We start from the raw sequence: 20,320 nt of genomic DNA, 5'->3' as shown, positions 1-20,320 counted from the left end.
AAGGTATGGGAATGAGATAAGGCACGGGAATGAGATAACTAAGGCACGGGAATGAGATAACTAAGGTACGGGAATAAGATAAAGTACAGGAATGAGATAACTCAAGCACGGGAATGAGATAAATAAGGCATGGGAATGAGAGAATTAAGGTACGGGAATGAGATAACTAAGGCACGGGAATTAGATAACGAATGCATGGGAATGAGATCACTAAAGTATGGGAATGAGATACTGTAACTAAAGTATGGGAATGAGATCTCTAAGGCACAAGAATGAGATAACTAAGGCATGGGAATGAGAATTAAGGTACAGGAATGAGATAACTAAAGCACGGGAATTAGATAACGAATGCATGGTAATGAGATCACTAAAGTAGGGGAATGAGATAACTAAGGCATGGGAATGAGATGACTAAGGCACAAGAATGAGATAACTAAGGCATGGGAATGAGATAACTCAGGCACAGGAATGAAAAAACTAAATTGTGGTAATGAGATAACTAAGGCACGGGAATGAGTTAACTAAGGCATGGGAATGAGATAACTAAGGCACGGGAATGAGATAACTAAGGCACAGGAATGAGATAACTCAGGCACGGGAATGAAATAACTAAATTATGGGAATGAGATAACTAAGGCACGGGAATGAGATAACTAAGGCATGGGAATGAGATAACTAAGGCACAGGAATGAGAACTAAAGTATGGGAGTGAGATAACTAAGGCACAGGAATGAGATAATTAAGGTACTGGAATGAGTTAACTAAGGCATGGGAATGAGATAATTAAGGTACAGGAATGAGATAACTACGGTACAGGAATGAGATAATTAAGGTCCAGGAATGAGGTAACTAAGGCACGGGAATGAGACAACTAAGGCATGGGAATGAGATAACTAAGGTATGGGAATGAGATGATTAAGCTATGGGAATGAGATAACTAAGGCATGGGAATGAGATAATAAAGGCACAGGAATTAAATAACTCAGGCACAGGAATGAGATAACTAAGGCATGGGAATGAGATACAGTAACTAAGGCATGGGAATGAGATAAGTAAAGTCTGGGAACGATATCATGAAGGCATGAGAATGAGAACAAAGGCCATGGAATAAGATAATTAAGGCACGAGAATGAGATCATTAAGTTGTGGGACCAAAATAATGAAGCCATGAGAACAAGATAATTTGGTAATGAGAATGAAATAATTAGGTCATGGCCATGGCTCAGTAAGGCGTGAGAATGAGAAAATAACTTTAACCCCCCCCCCCCCCCCCCATTACATAAATTACAAAACTGTAATAAAATTATAATATATTGAATTTTTAAAAATTACTGTAATTCTTTTCCACTTAAACTAACAGACTTATAGTGAACAATATTGTGACTGCTTTATTTTTCTAGCGATTATCTTATCCTGTTTAATTACATTATTGTGTGTTTGGTTGGTGTTATGATTTTTTTTTTGCCATTAACAAGCAGCATCAACTCATGTTCAGCCGTTTTCTTAATTTAATTTTTATTCACATACGTATACTGAATTAAAATACTTAGCTTTTTGATGTTGAGTCTTATATCTGAGGTTATTATTGAAAATCTTTATTAATATATAATAATGTAACTTCTTGTATTGTACTTGTTTACCCCCAAATGTGTTTAGCTTAATAAAGTGACAGCTGGGTGAATATCAGTTGCTTAAGAAAGACATGCGGAAGGAGCCAGGAGCAGAAAGATAAGATGGATGACGTGAAAACAGGAAGTGGAACAAGACAACAGTGTCTCCAAAATCCAGTGGAAATTCAGCAAAGAAAAGTTATTGAAGTCTTCGTGGACTGGATTTGATGTTGGGGGGGAACAAGACAAATACCTATAACCTCTATGGACATAACAGACATAATAACCTCTATGTCCAGGACCTGAGTTTATCAGTGTGTGTGTGAGAGCTGAGTCAGAACTTGTGACTGAAAAGCATCACTTCAAATTTGACCAATAAGACCACGGCATTGATGAAAAGGTTTTAATTTATTAGTGATTATGAAATAAACAAAAATTACAACAGAAGTATTTTAAGAAAAAAAAAAAAACCAAAATGCTTTACAATGAAATGCCTTCATTTGATCAATATTTTCCTCATATACACTTCTCTGTATTTGGAATGTCTTCGTTACACTTTATAATCAGTCTCTGCTGCGTTCCTGAGCTTCTACTCACATTACTATAAACCTGTAGTATTGATTTCAGGCTCACTGTTTCATCACCGTTAAGATTCACTGACCTGCCCATCAGAACAGACGTTTAAGACACTAAGCAGACTGTTTTAAAGCGGCCATGTGCAACTTTGTTTATGATGATAAACCGGTGACCATACTTAAATCAACATTAGCCTCATAGCTTGAGTGCAAATTAAAAAAAAAAAAATTCTAGTCCTAAACACGCCTTGGCTGATCAACTACATTTAGGGTAAAGGAATAAAACTGGTGTCGATTTTAGTTCTGGACAAATTACTCTTTTAAAGGTGCAGTTTGTGACATTGAAACAGCCGTAAATCTTTAAAGGCACTTTAGAAAAAAAAAAAAAAAAAAAAAAACGCGTGCGTGTTGCCACATATTACCATGCAGTGCTATTTGCTAGTGTTTCTTCGTTTCAGGGTTTTCTTGACACTTTTCTGGACCAGAAATGAGCTCAGCCCCACCCATTTTCCTTAAAAAAAAACATACACAAGGAATATTTACTTTTTTAACAAAGAGGATAGGGTGAACTAATGCCAAAATAGCGGAAAAAAAAAACCCCATCAATGCTTTGCTCCCATTGCAACTGGCCTTTTGTAAATGTTACAAACTGCGCCCCCTGCTGGTGTACTGTAGTTCAACACAACAGCACTGATCTTAATCCTTCGGTCAAGCTTAAAGAAATATTCGCTTTAGAAAGAGCTTTTGTTTCATTGTAGCCATGACGATGCTAAATTCCACAAGCACATCCATGGGCTTTACGACATTATGTTAGCGGTGAGTTAAGAGTCGTCCAGAGAACGATACATGAAGACTACGTTCAGACTGCACCCTGAAACGACCCATATCCGATTTTTTTGCCCATATGCGACCTGTATCTGATTTGTTATTGACAATCTGAACGACACAGATCCGATTTTTTCACATGCGACCCAGGCCGCTTGGATATGTGGTCCTAATTCCGATGCATATCCGTTATTTTCACATGCGACTGCAGTCTGACCGGACAGGTCGCATTCATGCGACCTACACGTCATCAACAAGAGACAAACGTCACTATTCTGCGTTGGCTAATCCCGCCTCTTTGGTGGAAAACAACAACATTTGTAGAGTTTTCAGAATTTAAATAGACTTTTATAGAATTGATCAAGCTAATGGTGGATTTGGTAGGGACCTGGATGTTAAACCATCCTGTATTACAAGAGTATAAGATTGTTCTGGAAATTTCCAGTAATTTGACACCTTTGGTCTCATTAGTCTGCTGCCCACATTAATCAGATTATTGTGCGAGTTCCGCCGCCGCCACAAAAACCACATCACCAGGTCTCGCCTCATCTCCATGCTTTACTTGCAAATTTGAAGAGTGCGCTTTTTTTTTGGTTTAGGTATTACGTAGATGTGCTTATTACGTGTCAATTTGCGCATGCGGGACACTTTTGGGTCGTTTTCCGTTCATATTGGAGATCGCATACAAGTCTCATATAATTGGTAATGTGAACGGCCTAACAAAAAAATCGGATTTCACAACAAATCGGATATGGGTCGTTTCAGGTTGCAGTCTGAACGTAGTGTAAATACCCAGAACCAAAGTTTTCTCCACCATGCCAACACCCACATCCTATTCTCATCAGTATCAGTCATGAGCAGTAAGTATTCTAAAATATATTTATTAAAAAACAGACATAAAAAGCTAGATTAATTACAGTTACCCGTGCTGGCATGTGCAAGCGATTCATATTAACAGCTGCAACTTCGAAAGTTCAAACGATGAACCGACACTGAAAATTCCAGTCCTTTCATGTGGCATTAAGACTGAAAACGGTCTCTTTACACTCCATTTCTGTTTGCAGAAACGTTCTTATAAAGCAGAGGTGCAGTTTGACTCCGCGTCAGAGACGCACAGAGTCCGGCTGATCGTCTCCAGCTCAGTTCAGTTTGGTGATGCTCAGGCTGCCGTTGATCTGGATGGTGTCGATGGACATTAGTGAGTGGACGCGGTGATAGAAATCGAACAGCGGCTGACCATCCACAAACATGCGGAACCTCTGGTGCTCGCAATGAATCTCCATCTGGAAAAATAACACAACGATGCAGTGCTACGCGCTTCAGAATACAGGTCACACACTCTGTTTAAACAAATACCTGTTCCATTAATGCCACTTACACAGCAGTGACGTCGACACGGATTCCTTCTGTACATGGGCCATTATTAAAAAATGTTCTGTTTCCGGTCCACCAGCCGGGTGAGTGCCGTTTGTGAGGTTGAAATTTTTTTTTTAAACGCCAGTTTTTCTACATTTTTTTCGGGTTCGTAAATCTAAAATCGAACTTGACATTTACGCATTCCCAGGGCTTTCCACTAAGGCTCATACTAGCCAGCCATGACAAATAAGTAGCACAAAATAAACTCCTGTGCACGTAGCTCCCAGGGTTAAATGTATTTTCCACAGACCATTTATTTATTTCACTTTACTCAAATACAAAGTAAAATGGCAGTAAATCTTTTCTTTTTTTGCGTATTGCATCATGAGGTGTTCCTGGCTTGTAAATCTCTTATTTTCGGTGCATGACACATTCACGCAGCTGAGCATGCTATGAATTAACAACGACAACGGTCTGCAGTGGGGCTACACAATTACACACTCAGCCAACATTTCTCCATTTGTGTATGAAAATACACTCCAACCACTCAGTTTGGCTTCATTTACAACCAACGGTGTCTTTTGATGCCAGCACGTAATTGAACGAGAGAAGACTGGTTTACCGGAGACAAAATAAGCGTCATCTCTGCTTCTGTTCCCTCCGACGGCCCCGACACACTACTGCCTCCGCCGAGTGCGCGCGCACTCTGAACTGAATCAGCTCTGCGCATGCGCCGTGCGGCACAAAAGAACGGCAGCCACCATGAAGGAAGGAGATCCGGAGTTTTCAAACATTTGCTTAAGTGTGAAATCGCAAAATGGTATTCTAGCGAACAACAAAATAGTAAAGATTCAGAAAAACAAATCATTCAGTGATCATTTTAATAGTGTAATTTCATCCGAACTAGGCCTAACGCTCGATTTAGAACTACAAAAAGTCCGTGTGTCGGACATTTTAAGTACCTTTATAAAAGTTTTGCAAATGTTGCAGTCAGCATTTAAAATGCTAACTTCAAGTTTTTGTACAAGTTTCAGTTGATTAAACTGTCATATTGTATTAAATGTGTCTGCTTTTATAATAAAAAAGTACTGAAAGAAAAAGCAAACACAGCATTGCGATTTCTTATCCATCCATATATTAAAAATAAATAAATAAATAAATAAATAAAATAAATCCCTCCCTCCCGAGTGAAAATTTTTTTGCTCACCCGGTGGACAGGAAACGGATTTTTTTTAAGGATGGCCATAGTTTGGGAAAATATAAGAACTGTGCATTTTGGGAATACACTGTACACTACATCATGTGGTATCATGCTGGAAAAGCATCAAACATGGTATCTAGTGAACATCGTGACAATACTGATCGTATACCCTGAACGGCTGTCCTGCGAGGAACGGAAAGAAGGCGATGGCCGTCTCCTCCTCCCCCCACGAGCCAGACACGTGTGCGTTCCTCAGCAACTGACGATCCTCAAACCTCGCGCTGATCTCCAGGGCCACGTCGTCACACCCACACGTCAGGCTGATGTCAAAACTGATGGATCACATCGCACACAGTCGCAATCTTGTTCAGTAGAACGCTCATCATCAAAGATTCAAAGGAACAAGGAAAGTCCAAATAGCTTTGTCTTTCCATGGTGTACCAATTCACACAGGTGTACCCGTGTGTGTGTGTGTGTGTGTGTGTGTGTGTGTGTGCTGGTGCTTATGTTCTCACCCATCCGGTTCTGGATCCACGATACCCATGATGGTGATTTTCTTCCCAGGTCGCATCCCACCTCGAATACTTCCACAAAATGGCACTGCCTATATAAAAACACAAACACATCACATGACTTTGTTTAATGTTAATTCTTTAATTCCGAGGCATTCCCAAAAGATTTCCGGTACTTAAAGCAGGAATTACTGTTGTCGAGACAAGTTCTAGCTACCTTCAGAACATTCACAAGTAAATTCTACAACCCCGATTCCAAAAAAGTTGGGACAAAGTACAAATTGTAAATAAAAACGGAATGCAATGATGTGGAAGTTTCAAAATTCCATTTTTTATTCAGAATAGAACATAGATGGCATATCAAATGTTTAAACTGAGAAAATGTATCATTTAAAGAGAAAAATTAGGTGATTTTAAATTTCATGACAACAACACATCTCAAAAAAGTTGGGACAAGGCCATGTTTACCACTGTGAGACATCCCCTTTTCTCTTTACAACAGTCTGTAAACGTCTGGGGACTGAGGAGACAAGTTGCTCAAGTTTAGGGATAGGAATGTTAACCCGTTCTTGTCTAATGTAGGATTCTAGTTGCTCAACTGTCTTAGGTCTTTTTTGTCCTATCTTCCGTTTTATGATGCGCCAAATGTTTTCTATGGGTGAAAGATCTGGACTGCAGGCTGGCCAGTTCAGTACCCGGACCCTTCTTCTATGCAGCCATGATGCTGTAATTGATGCAGTATGTGGTTTGGCATTGTCATGTTGGAAAATGCAAGGTCTTCCCTGAAAGAGACGTCGTCTGGATGGGAGCATATGTTGCTCTAGAACCTGGATATACCTTTCAGCATTGATGGTGTCTTTCCAGATGTGTAAGCTGCCCATGCCACACGCACTAATGCAACCCCATACCATCAGAGATGCAGGCTTCTGAACTGAGCGCTGATAACAACTTGGGTCGTCCTTCTCCTCTTTAGTCTGAATGACACGGCGTCCCTGATTTCCATAAAGAACTTCAAATTTTGATTCGTCTGACCACAGAACAGTTTTCCACTTTGGCACAGTCCATTTTAAATGAGCTTTGGCCCAGAGAAGACGTCTGCGCTTCTGGATCATGTTTAGATACGGCTTCTTCTTTGAACTATAGAGTTTTAGCTGGCAACAGCGGATGGCACAGTGAATTGTGTTCACAGATAATGTTCTCTGGAAATATTCCTGAGCCCATTTTGTGATTTCCAATACAGAAGCATGCCTGTATGTGATGCAGTGCCGTCTAAGGGCCCGAAGATCACGGGCACCCAGTATGGTTTTCCGGCCTTGACCCTTACGCACAGAGATTCTTCCAGATTCCCTGAATCTTTTGATGATATTATGCACTGTAGATGATGATATGTTCAAACTCTTTGCAATTTTACACTGTCGAACTCCTTTCTGATATTGCTCCACTATTTGTCAGCGCAGAATTAGGGGGATTGGTGATCCTCTTCCCATCTTTACTTCTGAGAGCTGCTGCCACTCCAAGATGCTCTTTTTATACCCAGTCATGTTAATGACCTATTGCCAATTGACCTAATGAGTTGCAATTTGGTCCTCCAGCTGTTCCTTTTTTGTACCTTTAACTTTTCCAGCCTCTTATTGCCCCTGTCCCAACTTTTTTGAGATGTGTTGCTGTCATGAAATTTCAAATGAGCCAATATTTGGCATGAAATTTCAAAATGTCTCACTTTCGACATTTGATATGTTGTCTATGTTCTATTGTGAATACAATATCAGTTTTTGAGATTTGTAAATTATTGCATTCCTTTTTTATTTACAATTTGTACTTTGTCCCAACTTTTTTGGAATCGGGGTTGTACACCATATGGCCAAAAGTATGTGCACCTCTGACCATCACCTGCATGATGTGGTTCCTCCTCATACTGGTTCCACGCCACTGGAAGCTCACAACTGTATATTATATTACAGGTATTTAAGCAAACACTCTTATCCAGAAGGACGTACAACAGGACCCTGACATACCTGGATTTGGGGGTTTGGTGCCTTGCTCAAGGAATTACATCCTGAACCTCTTTGGTGGACTTTTTTTTTTTGTAATTGTAAAGCGATCTTGAGTGTGAGAAAGGCGCTATACAAGTTGAAATTATTATTATAGCCATTCCTGTTGGTTCAGGGAATTGAACCAGCAACCTTTTGGTCCCAAAGCTGCTTCTCTAACAATTAGACCATGACTTTCCTATCTACACTGCAAAAAATGATATCTTGTTAAGAGAAAATATCTTTAACATGGGTGAATTTATCTAATATTTCTTATTAGAACATGATTCAAACTGAAATATAAGATTATTTAGCTTACTTTTAGACACTTTTACTCATTTCAAGCTTTAATTTTCTTATTCTTATTCTATCAGCAGGTAATCTTGCTTCTTTGTAGAATTAAATGTTTAAAATTAGCAAAATTATCTGCCAATAAAATCAGAATAAGAAAATTTAAAAGGTCATAGGCAAACGTCGGAGGTGAAACGTAGAATATCAACTTTATTGTCTAGAAGAACGACCCAAAAAGCGAACTCAATCTTCCTGGTGTCTAATTTGCAGCCTAAAATTGAATAAAACGGTTAAAATATACTGTTTTGCCCAATTTCCGAAGATTTGTTTACATCTCACTTATGCGCACTTTTACTGCCAGGGGACCGTCGTCGTGACGTCATTTAAGCCAAACAGACCGGGAGCAGCTCTGTGTTTACTTGCGAACCGAGCACACGTGTACGGACTTTGGTCGTGAGAGGTTGTGTAAAATGTCTGATAGTGATTTTGAAGTAGGAACTCTCCAAATTAAATATCGAGAGATGAAACCATACATGCATGAACCTATGGCCGTTGCGAAGCAATCGGTGAATGCGGCTCACTGGTTTGACCGTGCGGCCTCGGAATCGGACAGCGACTCGGCCGACTCTGATCGTGGTGACCCCGGACCTCAACAACCCTCTGGCTTCAAGTGCTCAATCCACTCTCTCTGCCTAGTCTCCTCTTTCGGAAAAAGCCAACCCTCTCGCTCCGCCTCTTCTCCTCTTCCGGAAAAAGCCAATCCTTTCGCTCCGCCTCTTCCGGAAAAAGCCAATCCACTCTCTCTGCCTCTTCTCCTCTCTCGGAAAAAGGTAAAAACTTCTTCCTGAACCGGTCCCGTTGTTACAGTTCACTGCACAACTATAAGGCGTGGGGATTTTTCTTTGGAAATTCCTGAACGCACGTCTGTACTCAAGCTGAACAGTAATGTTAAGTAAACGGAAGTGGACTCAACTCAAGCGGTTTGTTTGGCTTAAATGACGTCACGCGCCAAGTGGTCACGAAAATAGCCGAACAGAAATTCCCTGCGATCCACGCTAACTTATTTTAATTATTACTTATTAACAATACTTCTAGGGACCAGAAGAAAATTACAGAGGGTTTAACATATAAACGTTTCAAATGTGCATAAAATTAAAAACGTTGCCCATGACCTTTAAAGCTTGAAATGAGTAAAAGTGTCTAAAAGTAAGCTAAATAATCGTATATTTGAGTTCTAATAATGTTCTAATAAGAAATATTGGATAAATTCATCCATACTAAAGATATTTTCTCAAACAATATATTTTTTTGCAGTGTATGGAATGCAGTAGCCTTACAATTTCCCTTCGCTAGAACTAAAAAGCCTAAACCTGTTCCAGCATGACAATGCACCTGTGCACAAAGCACAGGAGCTCCATGAAGACAAGGACCACATCCATCCATCATCTGTAGCTGCTTATCCTGTTCTACAGGGTCGCAGGCAAGTTGGAACCTATCCCAGCTGACTATGGGTGAGAGGCTGGGTACACCCTGGACAAGTCACCAGGTCATCACAGGGCTGACACAAAGAGACAAACAACCACTCACACGCCAGAAGACAAGGACCACACTACACTCAGGCCTGAGCATCAATGGGGAAGAAGTGGAGCTTCTTCAAAAACTTCTAATTTCTCGGAGTGCACATCTCAGAGGACCTGGGCTGGACTGTGAACACCACCCACATTATTAAAAAGGCCCAGCAGTGTCTCTTTTTCCTGAGAACGCTGAAGAGGAACAAACTCCCTCCAGCTCTGCTGAAAAACTTTTATCACTGCACAATAGAGAGTGTCCTGACCTACGGATGTACGGTGTGGTATGCCAGCTGCAGTGCGTCCGAGAAGAAACAACTGCAGCGGATCATCGGCTCCCCACTCCTATGCCTAGAGGAGATCTACTCGAGCCGGCTCCTCCGACGGGCCATAAAGATCCAGGATGACCTCGCCCACCCAGGACACTCTCTATTTTCCAACCTCCCCTCTGGAAGACTCAGAGTCATGAGAGCCCTCACCAACAGACTGAAGAACAGCTTTTATTTTAAGTTCGTTTCTTAGACAAGGATATTTTTTTAAGCTTGTTACCTTGTTAACAGTTAAACTCCATAGACAAGACAGGCAACATAAAATTCACACACGAAGAGGAAACGGACAAGACAACAGCTTTTTTGGACTTAAAAATACACCACACAGAAGAAGGGAACATTAGAATTGCAACATACAGAAAACCTACACATACTGACCAATATCTTCTCTGGACATCTGAACATCCCATCGCACACAAAATGTCAGTAATCAGAACACTATACGACCGAACACAGAGCATCACGGAGGAGAAAGACAGACAGGAGGAGGAACACCACATCCAACAGGCATTAAAAAACTGCCAATATCCACCGTGGGCAATTCGGAAAGGGAAATTACAGACACAAATAAAAGAAAATAAACAAACAAGAAAAAACACCGAAAAAACAAACCGGGGCTTTGTCACACTACCGTACATAAAAGGAGTCACAGAACGCATCCAACGATCCATGAGGAAATACCACATCAACACCCCGGTCAAACCATACAAGAACCTCCGACAGCTGCTAGTTCACCCCAAAGACAAAATACAACTGGACAATAAATGCAACGTCATCTATGAAATCCCTTGCCGTTCATGTAATAAAGTCTATATTGGTGAAACGGGCAGATGCTTCCATACTCGAAGGAAAGAACACCAATTAGAATGTGAAAAAGAAACAACAAGAAGACTCACAAGATCCGAAAAAGAAAAAGCAAACCAAGAAAACCTAAAATCAGCCATTTCAGACCACTGCAAACGGCAAAATCACATAATGAATTGGGAAGAGGCCAGAGTCATTCGCGCTGAAGAAAATAGATTCCAGCGTTGGATTTTAGAGGCAGTGGAGATACGCAAGCGGGCGCAGAGGACGATGAACCGGGATGAGGGAGCGTATGCACTGTCGCACACCTGGAGTGCCGTCCTGGAGGAGCGACCTGACAGCAGGAGGCGTGAACTACCTGTCAAATTGGGCGGGACGTTCACGCCTCCGTAACGCAACATCAGCTGATAAGGCACGTCACCACTCGACATCTGGTGACTGTTTCTGAAGAAGGCGGGAGATTCTCGCCGAAACTGTTAACGAGGTAACAAGCTTAAAAAATATACTTGTCTAAGAAACGAACTTAAAATATTTGTAATAGTCAGACATAATGAACATCCACTACGTATGAAGAACAGCTTCTTCCCCATGGCTGTGAAGAGACTGCTGCAGGAATCATGACCCCTCCCCAACGCACGAGCATGCACACACTACTACCTCCCAGTCAATGGACCTCAAATATAGACTGCACCTTTAATACATACTATTTATATATAACATTTTATCTGCACTTTACTGTTTTTACTCATCTCATTATCTCTAGCCGCTTTATCCTGTTCTACAGGGTCGCAGGCAAGCTGGAGCCTATCCCAGCTGACTACGGGCGAAAGGCGGGGTACACCCTGGACAAGTCGCCAGGTCATCACAGGGCTGACACAGACACCCATTCACACTCACATTCACACCTACGGTCAATTTAGAGTCACCAGTTAACCTAACCTGCATGTCTTTGGACTGTGGGGGAAACCGGAGCACCCGGAGGAAACCCACGCGGACACGGGGAGAACATGCAAACTCTGCACAGAAAGGCCCTTGCCGGCCACGGGGCTCGAACCCGGACCTTCTTGCTGTGAGGCGACAGCGCTAACCACTACACCACCGTGCCGCCCCACTGTTTTTACTATTTATGTTTAATATATTTTCTTGTGGGCGGCACGGTGGTGTAGTGGTTAGCGCTGTCGCCTCACAGCAAGAAGGTCCTGGGTTCGAGCCCCGGGGCTGGCGAGGGCCTTTCTGTGTGGAGTTTGCATGTTCTCCCCGTGTCCGCGTGGGTTTCCTCCGGGTGCTCCGGTTTCCCCCACAGTCCAAAGACATGCAGGTTAGGTTAACTGGTGACTCTAAATTGAGCGTAGGTGTGAATGTGAGTGTGAATGGTTGTCTGTGTCTATGTGTCAGCCCTGTGATGACCTGGCGACTTGTCCAGGGTGTACCCCGCCTTTCGCCCGTAGTCAGCTGGGATAGGCTCCAGCTTGCCTGCGACCCTGTAGAAGGATAAAGCGGCTAGAGATAATGAGATGAGATATTTTCTTGTGGGGCGGCACGGTGGTGTAGTGGTTAGCGCTGTCGCCTCACAGCAAGAAGGTCCTGGGTTCGAGCCCCGGGGCCGGCGAGGGCCTTTCTGTGCGGAGTTTGCATGTTCTCCCCGTGTCCGCGTGGGTTTCCTCCGGGTGCTCCGGTTTCCCCCACAGTCCAAAGACATGCAGGTTAGGTTAACTGGTGACTCTAAATTGAGCGTAGGTGTGAATGTGAGTGTGAATGGTTGTCTGTGTCTATGTGTCAGCCCTGTGATGACCTGGCGACTTGTCCAGGGTGTACCCCGCCTTTCGCCCATAGTCAGCTGGGATAGGCTCCAGCTTGCCTGCGACCCTGTAGAAGGATAAAGCGGCTACAGATAATGAATGAATGAATGAATATTTTCTTGTGACTGTGACATGTAACTGCTATAAGAAAGATGCTGCCAAACGGAATTTCGTTGTATTCTTGTACAATGACAAAGCTGCTTCTTCTTCTTCTTCATTCACACCTACGGTCAATTTAGAGTCACCAGTTAACCTAACCTGCATGTCTTTGGACTGTGGGGGAAATCGGAGCACCCGGAGGAAACCCACGTGGACATGGGGAGAACATGCAAACTCCACACAGAAAGGCCCTCGCCGGCCACGGGGCTCGAACCCGGACCTTCTTGCTGTGAGGCGACAGCGCTAACCACTACACCACCGTGCCGCCCAAGGATGGCATATATTTTCTAAATTATTAAAGATTTACCACCACAAAACTCACTTTTCATATTTCTATTTTGTAAATCACTTCAGGCTTGTATTACAATATTAAAATGCTATGTAAATTAAATGTTCCCCGTCCTAACCACAAGGTAACTACTGTCAGCCACAACAGGAAGTCAGTTTATTACCAGGAGCTCATCTTTCCTGGGGGAACCAAATGCAGGTTCTCCAAAAGAGCTGTTCAGCTTCCTGTTAGGGGTTCCTGACCTCTGAAAGCAGATCACAAAAAATAATAATAGTTATTTATGTCGTCATTTCTTTACCTGTGCACATTCTGGACCATGATGAGATGCTCTAACAGGACTGAGAGTACTCTGTTTTAATCTGTTTACTTCCAGTAGCACTAAACTTCAGATTAAATAACATCAAACGCAGTTATTTCAACACGGTTTAATCAAATCTACATCTGTAAACCTAATAACAAACATATATTCATAGATCAAAAGAGTTATCCTTGGAGAAAAAGGAGCTTAAACGTGCAGCCACACTCCTCAGACCGCTCACCAGCTCCTCCGGCGCTTTCAGGTCCGCCATCTTGGGAAACATTTACACACTGCTGGAATCTCTCTGACAGCGGCTGGAGCACGCGCACGGCATGATCACGTGACTGTCGAAGAGTTTGAAGGCATTTCCACAGCACGAGCGAGCGAGTTGAGAAAACCGTCCAATCATATACTCCCAGCTGAAACACGTGACAGCGCTTGGGCGGGGATTAGGAATGTTGGCGTTGACGTAGCGGTTGAATCCCAAACGGCTACTTATGCACTATATTAGTACACTACACAGAGTGGGAAATGGCACCATATAGTGCACTAGATATTTAAAGGGCGGCTATTTGGAATCGTGCCTTTCCTGTAACGACATTTCTGCTTCAATGACAATGAGGCACATGTAAATAAAGGCTGGAAAGCATGCCTTCACTTACACCACTCCACCTTCCACTGTGGCTCCTTTGCCTGATCCAGTGGACACACCCATAGGGAAATTATGTTTTCTGCCAGCATCTCGTAAAAACAACAAAAAAATTCGCTCCTTATTTTTAGCTGATTGTGTCTCTGTCCCATATGTAATTACCACCTGGAATACACATGTTCAGAACCTATTGCCGCTTTTCCACTACAAACGCGGCTGAGCCGAGCCGTGCCGTGCTGAGTCGGGCTGAGCGGGGCTGTTGGAGTTGCATTTCGACTACAACCGCGCTGAACCGTGCTGGCTGGAAGTGGGTGGACACATTGGGTGGAGTTAGCGAAAGTGGGTGGACGTCACGTGATGTCGTTAAGCAGCGCAAACAGTGACATCAGTGACAGTGGCGGAACAAGTCAGAGCCGGGCCGGGGGCGGGGCAAATGACCGGGCCCTTTATTAAAGCTTATCATAACATCATTTTAGGCTACAAAATGTCCGCAACTGCGGTGTTTACCAATTTCAACACTACCGGGTGCAACTATGTTATTTAGTACATCAAGTCCTTCAAACGAACATGTAACTCAGAAACAAAAAACATTAGGATACTGTACATGGCTCATAATAAAACATCAATAGCCTATACTGCGCACATTATTTGAAGGGCATACGAATGAGCGCTCAGAGGTTGCAACGGTGACAGGAAGAGTCAGAAATAAAAGGAGGGCGGTGCAAACCTCACTGAATGCACTGTGTTTACCAATTTCAACACTACGGGGTGCAACTATGTTATTTTGTACATTAAGTCCTTCAAACGAACATGTAACTCAGAAACAAACAAACATTAGGCGACATACTGTACATGGCTCATAATAAAACATCAATAGCCTACTGCGCGCATTATTTGAAGGGCATACGACGAGCCTTGCGCTCCGCGAACTCGTCCACGATGCTCTGTATGTCACTGATTCAGTGATCTTTTAAGCGGTAGTCTCACGACCCGGAGAGTAAACAATAAACATGGAGGACATGGAGTCGTTAGTGTTGCTGGTCTTGGTGCTGTGGCTTGTTGTCACCGACAACGCCAACAGATACTGGCAAGAGCGTATAGATGAGGCGAGGCGCATAAGGCTTCAGAAATTCTCGTAGTTCGTAATTATTCTTCTTCCGGATTTGCGGTGTTTACAGATCCCAGCGTGCTCGCGGGGCGTGTGTGGGCATGTGAGGACACGCCTCCTCACCAATCAGTGCACAGGGGAGTGTCTGCTCACGCCCCCAACCTCACTCGGCACGGTTTGGCTCGCTTCAGCCCCACTCCAAAACGGTGCGAGTTTTAGGGGCTAAGCAGGGCTGAAGCGAGCTGAGTCGTGCTGGTTTTTGGTAGTCGAAACGCGAGCCGTGTCGGGCTGAAGTGAGCTGAAGCGAGCTGAAGTGAGCTGAAAAAGGGTAGTGGAAAAGGGCCATATGTTGGGGAAAAATATGGACCCTTCCTAATAGATACCTACTGGTTAACAAAGTTAAAGAAATTTCTTTTAAAATCATTCATCGTTGCTATCCTGTCAAAACATTCTTAGTGAGGTCCATTAAAGACATTGATGTATCCTGTACTTTCTGTAACGTGCACCCAGAGACTGTCTTCCACTTATTCTGGACTTGTGAACACACTCGGAATCTATGGCAAGGCATTTGTCGTTTTATTTTGGACCATATTCATGAGACCTTTGTATTATGTTTGCACAATGTATTGTTTGGATTTATAGATTATCAGAGAGAATTGGACAGTGAATTTTTTCTTGCTAATCTCATTATATTGCTGGCCAAATTTTATATCCATAAATGTAAGGTGTTGAAAATCAGACCCTCTTTTTGTACATTCAAAAAAGAAATTGAATTCTACATAAAAACAATATCAACCTCTCCCAATAAGCAAGTCATTAAAACATTAAGTATGTGCTCCAAATTTCATGTATTTTTGTAATTTATACATATGTGTGTGTATACATATATATTTTTTATTTTTTTTTACACGTTTGAACCATTTATAGTTTGTGTGTTTTGTTTACAGTAACCCCTGGCGTTGTATATCCGCATTTCATGTTTGTTTGTTCTGTTCATATGTTTGATAATATTGTCTGATGTACTGTATATTGTAAATGAAAGGATTTATATAATAATAAAAAAAGCAAAAAAAAGCATGCCTTCACAAATAATGAAATTAAATGTTTCTGAGCAGTTGCCATTTCCGTCCCTAGAAAAGTATATGTATAAATGCACATAAAAATGTACTTTAAAATACATTTCCTTATTACGCAGAATGTCCTACACATTGATCTGATTTCAAATTTAAGATATATATAATTGTAAGGATTAATAACTACCTAAAACACTGAAAAATAGCATGCGTTACCTGTCCCCGCACTCTAACTTTATACTTAACTATGAAATACAGTATTATGATTAAAATCCTTCAGAAACAATATTTCTTTTGCACTGTTGTGTGACTCCATATCCTATCCATGGTTTAAATATATTTTTTTCATAAGCAATCCACAATATCTTAGTTAAAATACACATTTTAGTCGTGTCCCTGGGTTTTCACTCAGTCCTGTTACCCAAACATATTACACCATCTGACAAATTTGGAACATTCCATAAATCACAAGCTCAACAGGAAGTTACATCAGTTGTGTCTTCTGAAGGCCATGGGAAGACCAAAAGTTAGTTCTCTCATTTACTTTTCTGTATATTTGATGATTTTTTTAAACTTTGATTGATAAGGTCAATGTCAACATACTGTCCTGTTACTTAAATTATTTCTTAGATGATATTTGTTTAGGGCGGCACGGTGGTGTGGTTAGCGCTGTCGCCTCACAGCAAGAAGGTCCGGGTTCGAGCCCCGTGGCCGGCGAGGGCCTTTCTGTGTGGAGTTTGCATGTTCTCCCCGTGTCCGCGTGGGTTTCCTCCGGGTGCTCCGGTTTCCCCCACAGTCCAAAGACATGCAGGTTAGGTTAACTGGTGACTCTAAATTGACCGTAGGTGTGAATGTGAGTGTGAATGGTTGTCTGTGTCTATGTGTCAGCCCTGTGATGACCTGGCGACTTGTCCAGGGTGTACCCCGCCTTTCGCCCGTAGTCAGCTGGGATAGGCTCCAGCTTGCCTGCGACCCTGTAGAACAGGATAAAGCGGCTAGAGATAATGAGATGAGATGAGATGAGATGAGCTAATCCTAGGCTAAAACCTCAGTCCTGTTACTTTGAGTTTTGGTAACAGGACTGAAAAAAATGCAGCCATCTTTGACTTCCAAACCTTGTAAAAAAAAAATAATAATGTAGCCTTTTAACATTTTGAATAGTTAAATATGTGTGTTATTATAATCAGTGTTGAAAAGATATAACAAATTAAGTTTAATTTGGGAGTGGTACAACAAGCAAATGGCACCCATTCGGTGGAATGTACCTTCTACATAAAAAAAAAATTATAAAAGGCAGTAACGAGTAATAAATGAAGAAGAGTCAATATTTAGTCTGACGACCCTTTTGGTGCTTAAAATATTTCTGTCACTTTTTTTTCCCCTGGAAAATAATGTTTGCAAATCTAACATGTTTTTGTAATGTAGAAATCATCAAATAAAAATCTGTAACAAAGTTCGCACGAAAGAATAAGGTGCCTAAGACTTTTGCAGAGTATTGTATATGTCTATAATAGAGCAGGGGTTCTCAACCTTTTCTACTTTAAGACCCACCTATTCATACTTGTAATGAGTCGAGGCCCATTAAAAAAGATCTCCGATTATTTTGGCTCATCTATTCTATTAGAATTTAATAATCTATTGTAAAGTGTACTAATGGCATGTGACATCACTCCCTGTTACAGATGGGAGCCCAGGAATTAAATAAATGCAATAAAAACAAACTGTTTTAATTGTAGGTGTTGTATGGATGTGCCAGAAACCAAACCCGTGCACGCAGGTGATTCTCAGTCAAAAGGGATTAATGATCCAAAAGTGGAGTCCATTAACACAAGAACTTATTGCCACGATGTGTTCAGCAAACAAGCAAGTTATTAAAACAAGAAGTGGATATAGAAACCACTCAATGGGATTAGATCCTTACACACTAACAAAGAAGGATTTCTTCTACAAGTTGGAAAATTATCCATCCATTGAGTTCCCCGACATCTCAAACTACCTGGTGCTGCAGACATCATTCTACACGGACACACAGATGAAAACCAGCAAGAGCATGGAGGAGAACAACTTTTTATATGTGGCTGGGTTAAAGATCTGGGGATCAGGACACTACAAGGTAGACGGCAGTAAACGGATCCAAGTGCAGGAAGAGTGTTTATTTGCAGGTGTGATATTTAAGTCAAGTTTATTCTTATAGCACTTTTAACAATAGACATTGTCGCAAAGCAGCTTTACAGAGAATTAAACATGAGCTAATTTTATCCCTAATTTATCCCCAATGAGCAAGCCTGTGGTGACGGTGGTGAGGAAAAACTCCCTCAGACAACATGAGGAAAAAACCTTGAGAGGCACCAGATTCAAAAGGGAACCCATCCTCATTTGGGTGATGACAGATAGCATGAATATAAATAACTCACTTCTATAACTGTGTCCTATATATTCAGAGTATAACTGTGTAACCAGGAAATTCATTATAGTTTTAACATGAAGTCTGTTTTGTTGAAGTTATAAACTGTTCATTGATGGAAACTTGAGTGCAAAACTGTTCATGACAACTGAAGTCCTAAAGTTAGCAATTTGACTGTAGTCCTCAGGCATAAATGCATTACTATAAGTGTCCAGAGCGTCTTCCAAGTGTTTTTTTAAGCAAAACAGAAAGCAGAATATTTAAACAGCGTTATAAACATGGCTAGAAACAAACATGACAGTGATGATGATGATAATACTTCGCAAAGCCTCTGTGAAAACAGCTTCCATATCTGCATGTGCTGATTGTGCTCCAATCAGTATCAGGTGTTTCCCATAACAAATGGGTCCCAAGCATGCGCACAACAGACTCAAGCACACAAAGGTGTGACAATCAAGTGTTCACCTGCTATGTGACCACAACTTTTAGCTCACATATATATCATCATCAAAATGCCTCATTTTCATTGAAAACCCATCGCAAAGCATCGCGAGCTGTAGCGTGACCGGAGCTTATTGTTGTACACTACTACGAGTAAAACTTAGCTTCAACTTGAAAAAAAAAAAATTGCGGCCCACTAGATGGCACTTCACGGCCCACTAATAGCCCATCCAACCATCCATCATCTGTAGCCGCTTATCCTGTTCTACAGGGTCGCAAGCAAGCTGGAGCCTATCCCAGCTGACTACGGGCGAAAGGCGGGGTACACCCTGGACAAGTCACCAGGTCATCGCAGGGCTGACACACAGAGACAAACAACCATTCACACTCACATTCACACCTATGGCCAATTTAGAGTCACCAGTTAACCTAACCTGCATGTCTTTGGACTGTGGGGGAAACCGGAGCACCCGGAGGAAACCCACGCGGACACGGGGAGAACATGCAAACTCCACACAGAAAGGCCCCCGCCGGCTGCTGGGCTTGAACCCAGGATCTTCTTGCTGTGAAGCAACAGTGCTAACCACTACACCACCGTGCCGCGCGGCCATGGCCCAGTGGTTGAGAAACACTGTAACAGAGGACTATTATAAATAATTAAGAGGTAGTAAACAAAATAATAACACATGCAAATTCCAAATAAATCTGAGAAAAAAAAAAACTGTTTTCAGATTCCTGAGTGAAGCTGTAAACAAATCCCTGAATCACAGGTTTTACCTCATGACATGCTGTGTGAAGGTGTGTAAGTGAATGTGTACTACATGGCCAACAGATGGCGCTGTGATATCATTCTCACTGTCTGTCGAGTTTTACAAAAGTCCTGTGTGGAAGAAAAGAGGCCAGTTCATGCCAGGGCACGACTATCCACACTCTTATACACACCTAGGGGCAATTAGTTAGCGAAATTAGTTACCTTTGCATGTTTTCAGGAATTGGGAG

General features: G+C 42.0%; 1 protein-coding gene across 1 annotated transcript; it reads right to left on the bottom strand.

Moving 5' to 3' along the window:
• Nucleotides 1–1,999: 1,999 nt before the first annotated feature.
• On the bottom strand, nucleotides 2,000–14,535 carry lgalsla (lectin, galactoside-binding-like a). The gene is made up of 5 exons (XM_060899168.1): nucleotides 13,888–14,535; nucleotides 13,512–13,592; nucleotides 6,083–6,171; nucleotides 5,737–5,899; nucleotides 2,000–4,293 (listed from the first exon to the last, which is right to left on the bottom strand). Exons 1-5 carry the CDS (start codon nucleotides 13,927–13,929, stop codon nucleotides 4,150–4,152), a joined length of 519 nt encoding a protein of 172 aa, XP_060755151.1. The 5' UTR covers nucleotides 13,930–14,535; the 3' UTR covers nucleotides 2,000–4,149.
• Nucleotides 14,536–20,320: the final 5,785 nt, after the last annotated feature.

This window comes from Neoarius graeffei, chromosome 18 (assembly GCF_027579695.1).
Source record: "Neoarius graeffei isolate fNeoGra1 chromosome 18, fNeoGra1.pri, whole genome shotgun sequence".
NCBI classification, from domain to species: Eukaryota; Metazoa; Chordata; class Actinopteri; order Siluriformes; family Ariidae; genus Neoarius; species Neoarius graeffei.
This window is presented reverse-complemented; position numbering and strand designations above follow the sequence as displayed.